At 51.3% G+C, this 19,840-nt stretch overlaps 1 protein-coding gene across 4 annotated transcripts in view; it reads right to left on the bottom strand.

Annotated features, from left to right (window-relative positions):
* LOC144950057 (uncharacterized) overlaps positions 1-19,840 on the bottom strand; it is a 132,367-nt gene that overhangs the window by 29,136 nt on the left and 83,391 nt on the right. For 2 of the 4 annotated variants that reach the window (XM_078880042.1, XM_078880045.1), the window contains 20 exons: positions 19,695-19,811; positions 17,705-17,773; positions 17,090-17,125; positions 16,522-16,581; positions 15,880-15,915; positions 15,678-15,719; positions 14,156-14,251; positions 13,120-13,173; positions 12,551-12,613; positions 11,819-11,863; positions 10,643-10,696; positions 10,203-10,272; positions 9,764-9,874; positions 8,870-9,034; positions 8,041-8,133; positions 7,075-7,244; positions 6,772-6,844; positions 5,293-5,399; positions 4,556-4,739; positions 307-378 (listed from right to left, as the gene is read on the bottom strand). In XM_078880042.1, coding sequence (XP_078736168.1) covers positions 307-378; positions 4,556-4,739; positions 5,293-5,399; positions 6,772-6,844; positions 7,075-7,244; positions 8,041-8,133; positions 8,870-9,034; positions 9,764-9,874; positions 10,203-10,272; positions 10,643-10,696; positions 11,819-11,863; positions 12,551-12,613; positions 13,120-13,173; positions 14,156-14,251; positions 15,678-15,719; positions 15,880-15,915; positions 16,522-16,581; positions 17,090-17,125; positions 17,705-17,773; positions 19,695-19,811 — 1,717 coding nt within the window. The remainder of the gene's footprint in view (positions 1-306; positions 379-4,555; positions 4,740-5,292; positions 5,400-6,771; positions 6,845-7,074; positions 7,245-8,040; positions 8,134-8,869; positions 9,035-9,763; positions 9,875-10,202; positions 10,273-10,642; positions 10,697-11,818; positions 11,864-12,550; positions 12,614-13,119; positions 13,174-14,155; positions 14,252-15,677; positions 15,720-15,879; positions 15,916-16,521; positions 16,582-17,089; positions 17,126-17,704; positions 17,774-19,694; positions 19,812-19,840) is intronic. The other 2 variants (XM_078880043.1, XM_078880044.1) reach the window with 2 other exon arrangements.

Here is a 19,840-nt window from a genome sequence, read left to right as displayed (position 1 = left end):
AATAACTACTAAACTAACTTGGCCCTCATGAGCCTGTCCCCCAAAAAGGTTTAATGCCCGGTACATTGAAACCATGATCTCAGTCAGATCACTCATCTGGCGGTCTCAATCATGGAGCCGTGTCAATCATGGAGCGGCCTCTCTCCGTACGGTGGCAGTGGTGAGCTCGGTGGGATGAGTGGTGGCCTACACAGGGCCCACCGCTCATCGAAGCATGCACAAAATGGAGGTGGGTGGTTGGGGATGGGGGAGGGGGTGGGGGAGGGGTGGGGGGGGGGGGTGTTTATGGGAGGTCATTCGGCTGACCACTCTGATTCTCCACCGTCCTACCTCCCTGCCCCACCCGGTCTTCAGTGCAGTTACAGCAGCCCGGGTCACCTTTACACACGGCCGTGGCGACGGCAATCGGCGGGACGCACGGCCAAGCGGAGAGACGGGGGTCACAGGGGTTAGCCGCACAGCAGCAGCAGCGAGAGAGGGTCACGGGAGGTCACCGTGTAACGAGGAGCGGGGTGACCCGCACGGCAGCAGAGGCAGCAGTTAACCGCACAACCAGCCGAGAGGGTAACGGGCTGTTACCATGGACCATCACGAGTTAACCACACACAAGCATAGAGGTAACGGAGGGTAACCACAGGGCTGTCAAGAGTTAAACACACACCATCGTGGAGGTGACAGAGGGTTACCACACCTCAACAGGGGTGACCACACACCGGCAAAGAGGTAAAGGGAGGTCACTGCACACCGATGTTAGGGGCACAGAGGGTTAACAGCACAGAGAGGGTCGATAGGGAACGGCACTCACAGCAGCATGAGATCTTGAAGCTCAATCACAGGCTGAACCCTTGGGTGGAAGTCTTCCATTTAGTTTGTCAATATTTTTGTACAAATCAGAATCTTTATTTATACTGGAGGAATCCGATGAACTACTAAGCTCTTTTTCACAGATGTCCAGTGTAAATCAACAGGATGTCATCATCATCATGCTGGATGAAGGCGTCCACATGGAATCGACATTTTGAAACAAATCAAATAGCTCCTGCACACGGGCCGAGCTGAGAAGAGGACGTACAAAGTGCCGTAGGTTCTCGTGAGAAATACGCGCCGTGACTTTGAACTCCAAACTAGACACAGGATCTGCAAGGGCACCCTCAGGGCAAGGGATTTTGCCAACAGACGGTGGAGGGTGGGAGGGAGGCAAGGCACAGAGAGGTCCGTGGTCCGAGGGAGGACCCACGGCCCTCACAAAGCAACACACGCATCACAACCAGGGCAGCCCAGCCACTCAGCCCCCAGAATGCAGTTCCACCGTCTAACACTTAATGCACAACCAGTTTACGCATAAATTCCCGCACCTCCCGATTAGCACGGGTGGCTACGTACGGTGCGAAAGAAGTTATACTATCCACAATGTTTTATTTTACAAGGTAGGGCCCAATGAGCTATATAGCTTTTTTCAGAGGCGACATGGCCATAAATTACAGCTCAATGAAGTGGCCTATGTGGGAATTGATAGCTGCCAAATACTGTAAAAAGTCCAACATACGTACATATAGAGTCCAAACCTGAGATCCCAGCGCTCTGACACAGCCATTATTAAATAATTACAATAAAACACATTACAACTGATTACTAATCTACAACTCGCATCGTAACAACTGCCTGATTACTAATCTAGTAGATACTTACAATAACCCACCCCCTCCGCCTCAAATCGTTGCACCTGATGAGTTGATGAGTTGATGAGTTAATGATGACGTCACCCTGCTGCTGCTCTATTTAAGACCGGGAGCCAGAACAGAGCCTCACCATTCTGGCGAATTGCCCGATGATGCTGGATGCAATTACCAGCGAAACGTCGTACTCAAAAATTGTAAATGTTGTGGTTTCACGCTTCAACACACCGGTGGGCTAAAGCAGTGAACTATTTGTCTTTTGTCAACGTGACACTTTTGTTGCTGATTGGCCGTGTCGAGTGGTGTAGGGTTACGACACATTTATAAATAACGCGATCTAAACCCAAAAACGTTGATTATGAATAATATTGGTCGCGAAAGCCTGCTACGTGTTAAACTGATTATGGGCTTGCAGACTGGCGCAGCCACGAGGTCTAAGAACTGCATTGTGGGAAGGTTCTTCAGCTGCCCCCGGCTCAAAAAGGGGGGCCGTCGCGAGACGAGGGCGAGTCACGCCGACGCTGCGAAGCAAAGCGGTCGCGTGGACACCCCGCGGAGGCGCGGCATCGAATCGACGGAGGCGTAAACCTGGGGGAGTAAACCTGGGGGAGAAGGTTACATCGATCGCGCGGAGGGACGCCACGACAAGAGGCACCAGAATTGGGGATGAAAATGCATCCCGCGCCGGTGTTCATGGACCGCCGATACAATTGGGTAAAATGTGTGATGGGGAAATCAACGTGTATATATATACTAGCAGAAGTACCCGGCGTTGCCCGCGTGAAAAATATATTTGTTAATAACCTTACATATATACACAGATGGCATGCTACCCCTGCCCCCCCCCCCCAGCCACGATCTCCTCGGCCGCTGTGCAGTAATATCTACGGCCTATAGTGGTAGCATCTAGCAAATGTATAGTAGTAATCACTGCACGCATCGGGGTGGGGGGGACATCACGCAGTGAAGAATTTACCTGAGCGTTTAGTGTATTTTTAAAGCATTTTTAACGCAAAATAAAATGTTCCCCTCACTACCAACTATTAGTCTTTTATCAACGTGACACTTTTTTACTGATTGGCCATGTCGGGTGGTGGAGGGTTACAACACATTAATAAATAAGGCGATCTAAACCCAATAACGTTGTTTATGAATAATGGTCGCGAAAGCCTACGTGTTACAAATTGACTCACTTTACTTAATAACCAGGCTGCAGTCTACATTATAGACTGCCAGTACACCCACCCAGCTTAATAACCAGGCTACAGTCTACATTATAGACTGCCAGTACGCTCACCCAGCTTAATGACTATTTGTACAGTCAACATTTAAAGAATAGATTCTTGGCGCGTCGGGTTTAAAAGTAATTACACAATTGTTTTTTCATTGGTATGTAATGTTTGAAAGTTTTCAGAAGATTTTAAATGTATTTTCCCCCCGGGCAACGCTGGGTATATCGAGTTTATACCACAAAGTCGTCACTTGACACGGGTGGGGTGTCGAGGCCTAGTACTGTGCAGAGCCTCCGGCCTCGCCTAGATTGCCCACCCGGCTGAGGCTGGGTACTGGGGCCGTTACCCCCCCCCCCCCCGCGCTACAATAATACTGTCTAATCGCTATAATTTTATTATCTACCGACCCTATAATAGTAATTGCACACATTGGGGTGGGGGGGGAGTGAAGAGGACGTGAAACTTTGATGACGCGTGTTAATACGTGCGCATATTTTTAACGGGAATTAAAAATGGCGTCCACCCCGCAGCGAATGCGTCGCTACCCGTTGCCAGGGGCAACCGCCGTGGAAAACCAAACGGACCAATCGTGTCTCGTAAATCCCTCACATTTCGTCCAATGAAACTGCGTATGGTCCGGCGACACACAGGCAGACAGACAAACAGACACACAGATAGACAGACAGATTTGCGATTTTATATATATAGATATATCCGGTATATATTAAGAGTGGCATTTACCTCTCCATGGGATTTTGTCGTGAAAAAGTACTCTTGCTGCTAGATTTGAAAACGTCCAACTGAAATTAAGCGTCGTAGTATTTGCAGCCGTGTCTGATAATAATAATTTACTTGTATTTGCCTCAAGGCGCCTTCTACTAATGTCTCAAGGCGCCTTGTAAGAATAAGGAGAGGCCAAGAGAGAAGGAGAGCTAAATAGAATGTGGAGCTGTGATGGTATATGTTGCTGTTCGATGGTGTGCTGTAATTGTATGATGCTACCTTTGATGGTGTCTGTCTGCGATATCTGTAACTGTGTGAGAGCATATGTAGCTTTTTGATGGTATCTGTAGTAGTAATGGTATTTCTAGCTATTTCGTGGTATAGTGTAGTAGTGTGATGGTATCTGCACCTGTGTTTTTGAATAGCTGCGATGTATGTGTAGCTTTTTGATGGGAGTCGTAGTGGCAATGGTATTTACAGCTGTGTGTTGATATGTGTAGCTGTGTGATAGCATACCTGTGCTTTAAATTCTGTATATGTGTCACGGAATGTGTAGCTGCCATGGTATCCAGAGCTGTCTAACCATGCTACAGAAAAACCCTAACACAGCCGCGCAAGTCGCACAATAGAAATGATTACAATCCACCACTGGGAGAGCCACAGAATTACTGAACCTTCCTCATCGCTCAAACACGGCATACTTGCTCATTGCCACAATTGTGAGAGAAAAACAAATCAATCGTTCCCATTCAGAGACAAACATTTCCTCTGTGCACAGGAGGAGACACAAACCAGTTCGTGAGTGTACGCACATACAAAACTACGCTGTAGCACAGTTATCACGCTTGGCTACTACGTACGGTGCGAAATAAGTTCAACGTACGTACATAACAAAGCCGTGGGCACGATGGCCCAAATTCTGACCTGCCTGTCCCTTGTTTCCCTGTGGCCCTTGTGGGCCATCGCGCCCGGGACTCCCAGGGTCTCCACGAGGCCCCACGGCCCCCGGAAAGCCGTCGCCCGGCAGGCCCGGAGCCCCGGGCCGACCCGACGTCCCAGGGACACCCTTCGTGCCCTCGTCTCCCGGCAGCCCTCGGCCACCGTCGCCCTGCACAACGACAAGCATCATTGCTCGCTCACGGTCTGTGGCAGTGGCACACTCTTAAGTGGCACTGCTGTGGGTGGGCTGGGTGTGAGTGGCACTGCTGTAAGTGGCACTGCTGTGGGTGGGCTGGGTGTGAGTGGCACTGCTGTGGGTGGGCTGGGTGTGAGTGGCACTGCTGTAAGTGACACTGTTGTGGGTGGGCTGGGTGTCAGTGGCACTGCTGTAAGTGGGCTGGGTGTGAGTGGCACTGTTGTGGGTGGGCTGGGTGTGAGTGGCTCTGCTGTAAGTGGGCTGGGTGTGAGTGGCACTGCTTTGGGTGGGCTGGGTTTGGGTGGCACTGGTGCTCTACGCACAACCCGGACACCCGTATCAACATCACAAGCTCGCTCACATCGCCCAGCATCAGCACTGGCAGAAGTGCAAGCAGGGGCAGTGGCACCAGGAAGCGTGAGAGTGGGGGCCGTGAATGTAGGGGAGTCAGAGGTGATGGAGTGAGAGATAGCGACGGTTGAATGGGCCGCCCCAGGTGAGCAGTGAGAGATGGCGGGGGAGGTACCGGCGGGCCCTTGGGTCCTGGTCGTCCCGGTGTTCCGTCTCGCCCCTTCAGGCCGGGCTGCCCTGGGAATCCGTCCTCTCCCGCGGTTCCCGGCAACCCTTTCTGTCCTTGGGACGCAAACGGCACGGGCGGCCAACGGGCGTCACGAGGGGCTCGGTGGCGAGGGTGGTCTCGCGCCGACCGCGGCAGCGCGGCAACGTCTGCCGATCCCACCGGAGCTAAGGCCCCCGCTGCCCGGATCGCGGCCCCCATCATGCGGGACGCTCGACCGGACAATGACCTCGACTTCAACCACTTCTAGTGAGAACTGAAGGTGAAAAGCGTTTTATGTCCGCGGCGCGACAAGGAGGCACTCCGCTGCGCATCGGAGATGCTCCGAGCGTGATTTTGCGATTCTTAAATTACTGTTTACTTTTAAAGATTGAGTGTATGTATGTTGAACTACTTTCGCACATTACGTAGCTTATCGGAGGTGCGGGGGAAGGACAACAAACTGAACACAAAAAGCAGTTCTAAAGAAATTCGTTTTAAATTTAGATTTTAAAATGCATAGTTCCAGTTGCTTGCTAATATCGGAAGGAAGAGCATTCCAGACGGCCGCAAAAGTGCATCTGAGCAGATGCAGTAGATTGCCAAATTTTTTAACCATTTGACCACCCACCGATTTGGAAAGGTGATCGTTTATAAAGCGATGGATTTATATAAAAGTTTTTAAATGGTTTCAATGCATGTTTTTCTTTGTTCCCTCAACAAAAATCATTACGTGTTAGAAGTGTTTAAATATTGTCAGCCGACCGGGAGTGTTGCCAAGTATGTGTGCAGTGGTAGCGGTGCCGTCGCCAAGTTTGATTTATCCATCGAAGAAAGCCTCGCTGAGTTAGTTCCACGAATGGGTGCTCGGTATGCTGGAGGAAACCGGAGAACCTGGCACGAGGGGCCGCCCTGCAACCCTCTGTGCATCACCTTCCGTGACCCCAACGGAAATTGCTAATTGCTGAGATTAATGAAGTGACCGATGGCATGGACGCAGAGAAACCGGAGAACCTGGCACTGGCAGTAACTTTGCCCGACTGTGGCTAAACGAACCAAGCTAACCCCCGCACCTCCGATTAGCACGGTTGGCTACATATGGTGTGAAAGAAGTTCAACGTACATACGTACATATGTACGTAACTCAAAGCTACACGATCGAGGGTCACAAAAACAGCGCAGACAAAAATTGCGGCCGCTTCAGCGGCAAAAACACGTAAGTTGAACGGCAACATCAGCATGCCTCGGCGTCGTACACCTAACGTGCCGTACGCATTTAACAACGAGTTAGGGCCTCCCAAGAGCTTTCAGATCACGAGATGTTACCGGAGAATGGGTAGAGAGCAGAAGGACACGGGAAAAGAAATCCAGAGCAGCAGACCCCATGCACGAGTGGGACCTTTGGCTTGCAAGGAGAGGTATTGGACGTTTGGCGCAGTGCACAAATACCTTTGGTTGTTGGAATATAGGGGTCGCCCTTTATCCCTTTCAGCCCTAGGGGTCCAGTTCGTCCAGGCAAGCCCTGCAGGGGAAAAGGAGTCACCACCGAGGCATCGCAGGCGTCGAGCAGGCGGGACAGCCTTATCCAGACCACCAGCTCAAAGGAACTGGATGCGTACACCTCTGGATCGCAAGCCCAGTGTGCTAACCATCACAGCACTGCAGCAGCAGCATCCCTGGGGCGCGTACAATGGACGAGAAACCCGAAAGGCTGCACTGGTTGGTTCGTGGCGCTGGGACTATTGAACTCACGCTGGGCCCCGATGCACCCGGCAGCCCTTGGGGCCCAGGGCTCCCTGCGTCTCCCCTGCCGCCATGGAGCCCGGGGCTTCCGGGGTCACCTTGGAGCCCAGGGGGACCGGGCGGGCCCTTCAGCATGCCTGGACCATCCCCATCGCCGCATTCACAATCCCCTGGGTCACCTGCACAAGGCACACGCAGTGAAACACAAATGCAAAGATCCCCCGAATAGCCTTTAACGGCTGTTAATGAGCACCTATGACGGCAGACACAGCACACGCGGGGGTGGGTGGCCAACACCACGCCAGTGCTGATGCTGATACACCACAACAGATTAATAATTTCAGGCTGAGTCAACCTAGGGGAATCTGAGAACCGATTTACATATTCACCATTGTTATCGGTCATGCGGGGGAATTGAACTGGGTTTACCAGGTTCGCAATGCTGTACGCTAACAAACCGCGTTCCTGCTCCGCACACACGCACAAAGATGCCCAGACGCACACACGCACGGAGCACGTATTGCTGCCGAGTAACACTAGCCCCACTGTAAAGTCCCGATGTGGTGAAAGTTTAGTAGGCAGTGAGGATTTGATAGTAAGGTTTGGGTAATTGGTGAGGGCGTGATAAGTGGTTAACAAGGTAGTATGTTTGTTTATACAGGAATTGGAGATCTGTTCGTAAGCCAATTTGTTCCAACTTGACTCCTGTCGATTCCAAACACGTTGTACGGCATGTACACTAAACACGAATGGCTTAACAGTTGTATAATTTTCCGTAGATGTAAATGCCACCGGTTCTTCATGTTCTGCAGAAGCAGATGCCACTACCGCCATCTATTGCGCGGCGGTTGAACTTACGACTGTCAGTCCGAACAGGCAACCGGACACGCGGATAGGTGTGTTCGTACCTCTTAAAGTTCATAAGTCGAATGTTCGTAAGTCGAGGAGACGCTGTAAATCTTGACGGTTTGTTACCTGTAAGCCCCTTTATTCCAGGGTGGCCGCCGGGTCCGCTCACGCCAGGGCTGCCGGGTGCACCAATGAGCAGAGTGATGTTCGTGTTATCTCCTGGAACAGATCACAAGCGGCCGGACAGAGTGTGGTAGAACCAGGAGATTTCAGCTCAGCTTGAGACCACAACCACCAAACACCACCACAGCCATCGCAACTTGGGTCATCACTCATCACACATCACCGCGATCGTCATGTATAAAAGAATGACGATAACAAAAAACAGAAACTATTCAGTTTTTCTAAATTGCTAGTTACTCAACATGGACCCTGATGATGCTTGGAAACCCGAATTGAGTTCACAAGAAGTCATACACGTCTTACGAAAGACCTGACACAGAAGATCCCTGGTTTTGGTCTTCCACAATAATTCTGGAGCCACAACCTCAAAACCGCATGCGCACACAAACCATGGCAGCAGATGCGGATACTCGATGCACAAATAGAAAATTAAAAAAACTGTCCGGTGGTGCGACTGTGGTGACCGTAAACAGCCAACGGAAGGTAGAACGTGGACTCAATGCCCAATTCACAAACACGGAGGAGAGTCATCGTCATAACAGCGATGCACCACTCTGCTACTCCTGATGCAATCGTCCGGCTCGACCACCTCAACGTACAAATAGAGTTGTTGCTCTCCATCAACACCGGCCTCACAAAGAAGAAACTCCACTTCCACGGACAAAACCTTTCTTCGGATAACTCAGTGATTTCACTTCCTTCTCAATGAAACCCCCGGCGAAGGTGCTGAGCGTGAGAACAATCCCCGCACGCCACGAGCTGCCGTGCGCACCTGGTATGAAGAGGCCGGGCAGGCCCGCCGGGCCAGGCAAACCGGCCTCTCCGGGGAGGCCGTCCCTGCCCGGCAGACCCGGCAATCCGTAGCCAGGCCGGCCAGGGTCGCCCTTCTCCCCCGCGTAGCCGGGCGTGCCGAAGATTCCAGGCAACCCCTTCGGGGCTGAAACACAACGAGTGCGGGCAGCAGGCACGGCGGGCTAAAGGGTGCTGGTGATGTGAACTGAGCAAAAATGAGCGAGCTTCACCGATTGGTCCATTGGTGTTTGGCGAACATCGGACTGCTTGCGCGATCAGTTGGCGTGTGGTGTTGGACTGTCCATCTGTTCATCTGTCCATCTGGCGTGTGAAGTTGCACTGTCCATCTGTCCGTTGGTCCGTGTGTGCGCCGTGTTGTCATTGTCTGCACCTGGTGCGTTGTGTTGGTCTGCTGTGTCTGTGTGCTGTGCCATCCTTACTAAGTAAGTGCACCCAAACAGAACTTTCCCCAACAGCCTTTGCAAGGCTATTTACGGGGTATATGGGGCCTGTGGTGTGTTGTTATGATATGTCCATCTTTCAGGTGGGGGTGTTGTAAACTGGCTGTCTTTTGCGTGTGTGTTTGGCCTGCCGTGATGACCGACCTATCCATCTGTTTGTCTCGCAGACTGCCTGACCAGATGGTATGTTCTGACAGTCCGTCTCTCTATCTGTTTGTTTGGCATGTTCTCATGGCATCCCTGTGCGGTCGGTCTGCTGTGATGCCCCATCTGTATGTCCGTGTGGTTGGTCAGCTGCCGACAGTTTATCCACCTCTCTGTCTCTCTGTCCACCTCTCTGTCTTTCTGTCCGTCCGTGTGGTCGGTGTGCCGTGATGGTCGATTTGTCCGCGTGTTATACGTGGCTGCCATACCTGGGCTAAAGGCTGGGGGACCAGGTAGGCCAGGGTTGCCTGGCGGGCCCCGGAACCCTACCTCCCCTTGTAGCCCAGTGGGGCCCTTGGGACCCGGTTCTCCCGTCTGACCTGTAAAGCAAAGCAACCAAACAGCACTCCCATACCTCACTAATCCAGCACAGCAAAAAGACAACAGAGCCCTGTGTAGGCTGTAACAACACGGACACAGAAATGCACGCACGCACACGACCACTTCACTGCTCCCTAAGCCCTGCCCTGGATGAACATTGGGCATATCGCAGCCCTTACCTGTGTGAATAGAGGACTCCTGCATGCACGGGTCAGTGTGAATAGAGGACCCACCGCTGCTGCTCTGTATGAACAGAGGATCCAACATCGGCATGCTGGAATAGAGGACGCGACAATGATGTGTTCGAATAGAGAGGCCGACGCTGACCTGCTCGTATCGAATCCTGTCCTGTGATGTAGGTCGTGGGCCCAGGAGCGCCTTCAGTCCCTCGGTCCCCCTGTGAGGAACGACCACGAAGCCACGTGAACGAGCTCTTAGTCCCACGTAGAGTCCCCCTGTTCAGTACGATAACCTCCAAGCAACCCTACCTCCGTTCGCGCTCACGTTGCCAAAAAGGTCTGCCATCAGCGCCAACCAAACGTGTTGCTGTAGCTACCCCACGAGGCGACAGTCCGATGATCGTAGCGCCCGACATGTGATGAGTTTGACGTGATGAACAAGACACAAATCCGCGGGTCGAGAATGTAAAATTATGAGCTCTTTCGCGGTTAATGGCGATGAACTGATGGTCCTCTGTGAATGCTGTCGAAAGTGTCCGCGGCAACCACTGTGGTGTGGTACGTGGCGCTGGCGGCTCGTGTTCGTACCTTCACCCCGGGTTTTCCGTCTTTACCCGGGACTCCGGGGACACCGCTGACACCCTTGGGAGACACAAGAGACAGATAAGCGACGAGCGTTGCTGAGAACGGAGCCGCCGCGACGCCAGCGTTATTCTGAATGTAAAAGCCTCAAGACTTGTAAAAGGTGGACGCCGCTTTTTATTTCAAACGTCTCGCATTTCTAAACATTACTATTCACTCCAAATTACAATAGTATGGACGCATTTGACCTTGGAGCAGCTTGTAGCGTGGCCTGTTTAAACACACTGTAGATTTAGTTTTGCCTTTTTCATGACCATTGCTGAGCACAGGCCCAGAGGCCCAAAAGCCCAAAATGTCGAGCGCTATTAGTCTGTTAGTGCGCCGCATTTTAAGGCATTTCCGACTGTTCAAAGTGTTCAACAGGCACGGCACGGATGCATTAAAATTAATGTTCATGTGTTTTAAAGCAATCCTGTCTGTTTAGCAACATAATTGCCTTAACCATGATTGTTGCTGTTCCCCCCCTGTACCCATGAAATCCACCCTGGGATTACAGTGAACTTGTTTCGTAGGCTGACTCCTCACATGAGTCACCCACCTACCCAGTGCGACGAGAGTGACTCAGGGAAATGCTGTGACCGCCAGACTGACTCTCTTGGAGATCTGCTCAATTTTTTTTTTTACAATTTATCTTCTTTTATTCTACCATGTAAGGCCCACTGAGCTATACAGCTCTTTTTCAGAAGCAACCTGGCCACAAATGATATCTCAACGAAGTGGCTTATCGAGTAGAAATGTATAGCAGATAAATACCGCAAACGCGTGTTGTTGAATCTAAATGTGGAGGGGAAAAACCGGAGGACCTAGAGAAAAACCCGCGCAACTGCTGGGGGAGAGAGACACGCAGACTACAAATATACAGCAGCAGGCGTCAGGGTCAGTGTCGAACCCACGAGCTCCTCCATACCAGGCGATCTAGTTAACATCTCTCCACCGTGGTGCCCCATCATGCTCCATTATCAAAGAGGGCATTGCCTTTTTTACAACATTGTGCCCTTCCCAGTCCCTCCTCTGGATACAGGACTGCATCTGAACGGGGAGGAGGCTGTCATGCAAGATGATGGCAAGTGCTTTTTATTCGGATGAGTTCTTTTTTAACATGGAGAGGGAAGATGATCCTACCCTTTGGCCAGGTAAGCCAGGAGGTCCATCGAGACCATTATCTCCCTGTGAAACACACGCACACACACACACACACGTGAATGTGACAAGCATCATACTGCATGTTGTTCTTGGTTCTTTCGGTAAAGTCACGTAGAAGGGAAATAATAAAATAATAAAAAGAAAACATAATAAAATAAAATTCTCACGACGTTTCGCCCACAACGCAAGCAGCCGTCCTCAGGTGAAGAACAGGTCTGTCGGAAAGACAGCGTCCGAATGACAGCCCTGTTCTTCACCTGAGGATGGCTGCTTGCGTTGTGGCCGAAACGTCGTGAGATTTATTTTTATTATTTCATTATTTCCCTTCTACGTGACTTTACCGAAAGAACCAAGAAGATGAATCCCTGCAGTCACGAAAGCTTTAAATCGAAATTTATACTGCATGTTATGCCGTTCATATGTTTACACCCTTTTCCACTGGCAGATCCAAGCCAAGCCAGCGCCAGGTCATTGAGGGTATGCATGCAGGTGAATGTGCATTAGTGCGGCAGATGTGAATATACAGCTGAGTGTGGCTAAGAGCCGGTGAGCATGGCTGAGTGTGGGTGAGCGTTGGTGAGTGCTGGTGACTGGCTGAGTGCGGGTGAGTGTTGGTGAGTGCAGCTGAGTGTGGCTGAGTACGGGTGACTGGCTGAGTGCGGGTGAGCCTGCAGCAGTGAGGCATGTGGGCAAAGTCTCTGCTGCACTCACCCTAGACCCCGGCAGCGCCGTGATTCCCTTCTCTCCCTTCCCACCGGCAGCACTCTGAGGACCCTGTTGCAACGAGATGACATCCCAGCTTAGTGATTACAGGCGGCAAACAATCCTGATGTGCATAATCACATAAATGCCTTTATTTATTCAGCAAAGCCGGAGAGTTGGAACCTACTTTGTGTGCAAGCTCTAGAAAACTTTCACTCGCTTTCCCAGACATCTCACTTTCAAGCAGACTTGCTCACTTGGCTTGCAAACTCATTCACTCACAAATTCACGCGCTGTCGTAACTCACGCAGTGTCCTACTCACTGGGCATGGCAATAACCAGGTGCGGTGGTTCACGCACGCGATCCAGAACTCTAGAGGCACGGGGTTGGTGGCTCGCATAGATAATTAGCGAAACCCGTTGAGCTGAAATTGCCAGCGCAGCAAACGGTTTGTCCAACGTTTCAACTACTGCACATGTATCCTGGAAACATATATGTTTCCCGGAAACATATATGCGCCCTGGAATGATGTATGCATCCCGGAAACGTATATTTCGACCGCTAATGGGCTACTCACGTCAGGACCAGGTTCTCCGATCTTTCCAGGTAAGCCCTGGGCTCCCGCCTCTCCCTGTTGGGAAACAAAATGGGAGCAGTGATGATGATGTTCATGACGATGGTGCGGGTGGCAGGGAGGGTGAGACGGAGAGAGACATACAGCAGACAGTAGACACAGGCGGGGCTAGGTTGTGAGGCGCCAAGGCAACAGTCAATTCCAAATCGCGGCCTCACTGTCCCATCGAGATCACCGCTCCATGCAAATAACACAACACCGTCTTCTCCGTCACACACAGCTCCCTCCTTCATCCACGGCTCTCTCATCTCTATCCTCAGCTTTCTCTCTCTTCATCCACAGCTCTCTCCTCCCGTCACTCCTGCAACTGTGCCTCCTTATCTCCAGCCACCAATCCCCTTCCTTCATACCGCGACATTACTCCCGGCCAACTGGGTGCAGGGACTGTGTCGGGGGGTAGGGGATGCCGATGTCGTGGGGACCGTTATGGGAGGACCGTTACAAAAAGCAACGCGATGGCTTCAGCAGGAATGGGAATCTTTATTTGGGTCGCTCGTCGCACATAGTTGGAGCGGCCACCCCGAGGCTGGTTTGGCTGTCTCTGCGCGGCACGAGGTGAATCACAGTACCGGCCCTGCCCGCTAGGGGGCGACATTGCTATTGACTTTCCCAATGAACGGGTCACGACCTTTGGGGTGTTGTTGTGAGCAGGTGCAGGAATCAACGTCTACCGCCCACGTTTCGTGTTGGCCACCGATGGGTGTAAGGTGGCTTGTCCAACGCCTGCACGCAGCAAAGCGAACGCCTGTCTCTCGGTCTGCACCACGCCGTCAAGCACATGCTCCTTCTTACCTCCAACGGAGGGGGCGGGGCAATGGGGGTCTTGTTTTAAGTGCCCATCAGGACACGCTGCGCGCACATCTGCATTTTATTCCTTCGATTGGCGAGCGAGCGACCGCGGGTGGAAAGCATTCAAGCTAGCTGGCTTTATTTGTGCGGCTTCTCACAGCTCCGGCGTGCGCTCGCTCAGCCTCCTCACCTGCTCGCCCTTGAAGCCCTTGAGCAGGTAGCTGGGCCGGCTCCCCTTCAGCGGGACGGTGAAGCGTCCAGGGGGCCCGGGGGGACCGACGTCTCCCTACGCAGGGGGAAGGGGGGATGAGGAATTGCTCGCGCAATCCGGGGGGGTGCTTGCTTCGAAGTGGGTGACATACTCGTGCCAGCTCAAACATTCTGATGGCCCAAACAATAAAAATAATTAAACAATTCCCTGTCGCATCCATTGGGGTACCACGGTGGCGAGATGTTAACTACCTTCGCCTGGTATACAGGAGGTCGTGGGTTCGATTCCGACCCTGACGATGGCTGTATACTTGGAGTTTTCTCCGGGTCCTCCGTTGTTTCCCTCCACATTTAGAATCAACATGACGCGTTTAGAGTATTTGGCTGCTGTGCATTTGCACGTGATAAGCCACTTGGTTGAGCTGTCATTTGTGGCCAGGTCGCTTCTGAAAATGAACCTTAGGGCTCAGTGGGCCTTACCTGGTAATATTAAAAAATATTTTTACGAAGTTATTTCTCTCCTCCGTGGTCGACAAGTGACGGCGCTTTCCTTATACTGCAACATTCTACCACGAAGCGAAAACTCAAACGCATTCGTCAATAGTTTAGTTGGAGCGGCCACCCCGAGGGTGGTTTGGCCGTCTCTGCGCGGCACGAGGTGAATCACAGTACCGGCCCTGCCCGCTAGGGAGCGACATTGTTATTGACTTTCCCAATGAAGGGGTCACGACCTTTGGGGAGTTGTTGTGAGCAGGTCTACCGCCCACGTTTCGTGTTGGCCACCGATGGGTGTAAGGCAGAGGTCCGCAACCGGGTACCCGATACCCGTACCCTACCCGATACCCGGCTACCCGTACCCGGCCAGGTACGGGTACGGGTACCCGTTTGCGACCCTGGTGCGGCCGACCCCTGGGCCCTGAGGATTATTGTGAATGACCCCTCGTGCGCACGTGCACCGTCTTTTCCAGATGTCGATGCTGGGCGGTCGAGGTATCGCAGGAGTCAAGCCTGGCGGTGGCTCTTGCACAAATGCACGCCAAGAAGAGCGGCGAGCAAATGTGTCCTCTGTTGTCCCCCGAGAGGTGTCGAAGGCAAACGAAATGAATATAAATCGAATCGTGCGAGCTGCAATATGGCGACAACTCTGTGAAGAGTGGCGGATCCGGGTTGGGGGAGGGGGGTGATGGGTGGTGATGGCTACCCCATTGAGATCCTGAGAATTAGTATCTTATTGACATTCACCAGACAAAAAAAAAACCACACCATGATTTAATGTTGGGCTCGATTTAAAAAAGCTTGAATTTTCGGGACCAGCCCCTTGCGCCCATCTCCCTGGCAAGTTTCTCAATGCGCCTTGTCTGCCTGCGACCAGTGGTAACGCTTCATATATAAGCTACTAACGCCACTCCTTGAGAGTTTAATTCCGCGGCACAATTGAACGTCGTACGCGGAGCCCCTCTCTCTAGGCCGGTGGTGCCGCCATGTCCTCGCCCTCTCCTTACCTTCTCTCCCGTCATGCCGCGCAGCTCAACGCCACGGTTCCCCTGGAAGAATAACACATGGGAGGGGGGGGGTAGAAAAAAAACGGCGGGCCGTTAGTTTTACGCCACCATCGCTGCTCACAAGAAACAATGTTGGGGGAGGGCGGCTGGCACTGGCGGTGGTGTGGAGGGGGGGGGTCGCGCGTCGCGTCTGGTGCGGTACCTTCTCGCCCGGAAGCCCCGGTGGCCCCGGTGAGCCCTGCCGCGTTTGGGGAACACGGGGGAACCAAAGTCAACGAGCGGCAACGGAAACCTGAGAGCCCACTCCGCGATTACACCCGAGCGCCATTCACAATTCACACACGTCTGTTCATGCGTCGACCCGTAGTTAATGTACGTTAAAGTGAAAGTCGTTTAACTTATGAAACGCTGATAATTATTTTTTTACCCTTTTATCTGGCAACAAAACGGACACTTTTTTCTTACAAGGAGTCATGTTTGCATTGACCACAATACCTGCGGTCGGAATGCAAACAAAAAACACAACTCTGATAATGTATGCACTGTCCTTGAAATTGATTGGTCCACACCCGAGACAGCTTTTCTTAGAGCCCAGTCTCACATGGTGTTGGACCAGATGACCCCAAAAGGCGCACAACTCAAAGACAATGTACCATCAGAGTATGAGAGCTCGGGGTAAGCATTTACACCATTGGAACCTCCTTTGCCAGTAGCATTATTTTGCTACTGGCAAAGGAGGTTCCAATGGTGTTGTGAAACGCTGCTCCGCGAGCCAATGCTTGATGGAGCTCCGTGAAGGTGAGTTTGCGGTAGCATTTAGCAAGGCAGCTCGCTCGATACTCACGGGAAATCCAGTAGGGCCCCTCGGTCCTATCTGACCTGGAAAACCCGGAATGGATGATCCCTGCAAGTATCAAACAAACAAACAAACGAACGATAACACGGCCACTTGGATGACCCGCATGGTGTAGGGGAAGGCCTGGTACACCAGGCTCGATCCAGCAGTGGAATGGCAAAATGGATGTACACGCACGTTAAATATCCACCAACATCATCATCATCATTGTCAACCTTCTTCTCCGATTGGCACGGTTGGCTACGTACGGTGCGAAAGAAGTTCAACATACATACGTCCATATTCTAGAGTTGAAGCTTTCGTGACTGCAGGAATCTATACTCTTTGGTTCTTTCGGTAAAGTCACGTGGGTATAAAATGAAATAAATAACGACGTTTCGGGCGCAACACAAGCGTCCGTCATCAGATGGGAAAGCTTCACAATCAATGCTTGGCAAGGGTATCCATACAACCATTAATGTATGAAATAATTAATGCGTTATGGCTGTTATCGGAAGGTTGGAGGTGATGAGAGTCAGGCACAGATTGGTCTGCACGTGGGGGTTGTGGTGCTCACCGGGAGGCCGTTCGAACCTTGCTTCCCACGTATGCCCTGCACACAGACGCCACGTTACACAGGTTCCACGTGTTTGACACGTACCACACGTTACACACGTACCACACGTTACACGGGCACCGCACGTTACACACGTGCCACACGTTATGCACGTGACGTAACTGCACAGGTCCAGGCTCTCGGCTTTTCTCTTCCATCCCACATATGGCTGACTCCATCTCCCCTTCCAATGTCTTTTATGGCATCCACGCCTGCACTGACGCCCTCCTTCTCCTCACCCACAACGCCTTCCTTGGCTGTCTCTGCGTCGCTTAATTCGCATCTTTCCACGACGCTGGACATGCGGTCGCGTTAAACCATTGCGTGAATGCGACTCTCGTTGGCAGACCGGGGGCTCCAGTCTGCGAGGGTGCGAACTCCGCCCCAGGTTTGCCAGTGCCATACGCAGGCGAATTGATGACGAAATCGGAATGTGATAGCGACATTTGGGATCGTACCCGTGCGCTGGGCACCCAGCGGATCAGATCACTCTCCAAACCAGTCGGTGACTCTCCTGACTTGCCACTAACTTCCCTGACTAGACAGGAACTGCCTATGCCCAAGCCAGAGACTCACCTTCATGCCCTTGAGCGAAGGAGGAGGCGTTACTGGGTCTCCCTTCTGGCCTTTTGGTCCCACAATTCCCTACAGGATGGCAGAACAGCATTAGTTACGTGAAATAACCTAACACATCAAGGCAACACGACGACAATTCCAAGTAATAAATAACGGGACACAATACATCCTCGCAGCCTTTTTGCTGGCCATCGAACAAAAATGGTGACCTCATCGCACACTTTCGGGTGCGCTTCTGTGACCGTCTGGAACACTCTTCCTTCCGATATGAGGAAGCCACTGGGAGCTGTGCACTTTTAAATCATCCAGATTGAACACTCGTTTCTTTTGAACTGCTTTTTGTCTTTAGTTTGTTGTCCTTCCCCCGCACCTCCGATTAGCACGGTTGGCTACGCATGGTGCGAAAGAAGTTCAACATACACACAATCTAAACTGAGGATATTTTTAAAATCAAATCGTTCGATGGAGTTTACAGCTTTTAAGGCTACAGAAAATAAATTAAAATTCACTTCGAATGAGCAATAGGGGTTACGATTCAGTGTTGCAGGTAGACAGCTAGTATAAGTATTAGAGGTTAGAGCTAGTGTCAAATTAGCCCTGGAAGTTCTGTAAATTTTACTCAAATGAAAAAAAACTAAATGCCGACATTTATTGGGGGGTGTTGATAATAATCAATGAGAATGGCACAAATAATATTTGTGGCAATTAATATTTGTGCCATTCTCATTGCGCAAGGCTCTGACGAAGGCGCTACGTCTCACACGACGTTTATATTCCGCAGTAGTTTCACAGTAGGGACGATGACGAATGTGTTCTCCCAGTTGAGTCAATTTGCTGATAATTTTTTGTTAAATTGGCAGGTTGCCGGCACGCATGGCCCAACTCTTTTTCAAACTTCACGGGATCGTCGACGTCCACTGTAAGGCAATCAGCGCGTATTTACGATTAATACAGCAGGGCGGCAATGGAGATCGAACCACGAATCTCTTGCGGGAAGCAGCAAATGCGCTACCACTCGACCACAATACTGCCTCGGTGACACGGCAGATGGACTGAGCTACGGATAAAAATACAAAGAGTTTCATTGCACGTGGGGTCGCCGTGGTGTTAACTACCTCGCCTGGTATACAGTAGGTCATGGGTTCGATCCCAACTCTGATGCCTGTATATTTGGAGTTTGCGTGTCTCTCTCCCCATTGGCGAATGGATTTTTCTAAGGGTCCTCCGGTTTTCTCCTCCACATTTAAAATCAACGTGCGTTTAGAGCCACTTTCTTGAGCTATCATTTGTGGCCAGGTCGCTTCGGAAAAATAACTACATCGCTCAGTTGGGGGCCTTACCTGGTAAAATAAAAAAAGGATCTTTCTGGGCTCATTTTTCCCAGCGGCGGTGGCATTTGTATTCCGGCATGATGATATCACTGGTCAACACACTTTTTCTGGCATAAGGTATTGCAACGGTTTTAAGGTAATTTTGGGGTGCTGATTCCAAATCTGGCATCAGTTTTTGTCTATCACATCAGGTTTTCGAGATATCAAATATTGCATTTAAAAAAAAAACTGCAGAAGAAAAATATGAAAAAAATGTGGATATCTACATAAAATGATATTATAAACACACTATCCTAAAAATACAGCACCATATTTTAACACTAAAGCAGTCACTGACTCGCAACGACTTGCAATCATAAGTGACAGAGTTAATTTCGGGTAAAATCAATGAAAATGGGGTATGCCGATAGCATAAAAATGAGATGTGATAGAGCAAATCTGAGATCAGATTTGGAATCAGCACCCTGAAATTAGTCTAAAACAGCTGCAAAAGTCCAGGCCAGAAATTTTTTTATTTTTTTTGTTGACCAGTGTATTCCTTCGCCACCCTGAATTGCCTTGAGTAGCAAGATCGGAGTGATAAAGCAATTTGGGGTGGTGGAACAAATTGAAAAGACACGTGGGGGGTGGTGGGGGGTGGTGGGGGGGTGTGGACTTGCCGCTTGGCCAGGTGTCCCATGTGAGCCACTCTGGCCTGGGAGGCCTGAGTCCCCTCGCGTGCCGTTACAGCCGTCGGCCCCTGGGTGGCCCCGCGAGCCCGGCTGCCCCGGGTGACCCTGCACACGCAGAGCGGGCGGCCGCGTTA

The sequence above is a fragment of the Lampetra fluviatilis genome, chromosome 56 (genome assembly GCF_964198595.1).
Source record: "Lampetra fluviatilis chromosome 56, kcLamFluv1.1, whole genome shotgun sequence".
Taxonomy (NCBI): domain Eukaryota; kingdom Metazoa; phylum Chordata; class Hyperoartia; order Petromyzontiformes; family Petromyzontidae; genus Lampetra; species Lampetra fluviatilis.
Note: the sequence above shows the minus strand (reverse complement) of the source record. Positions and strands in the feature narration are given on the sequence as shown.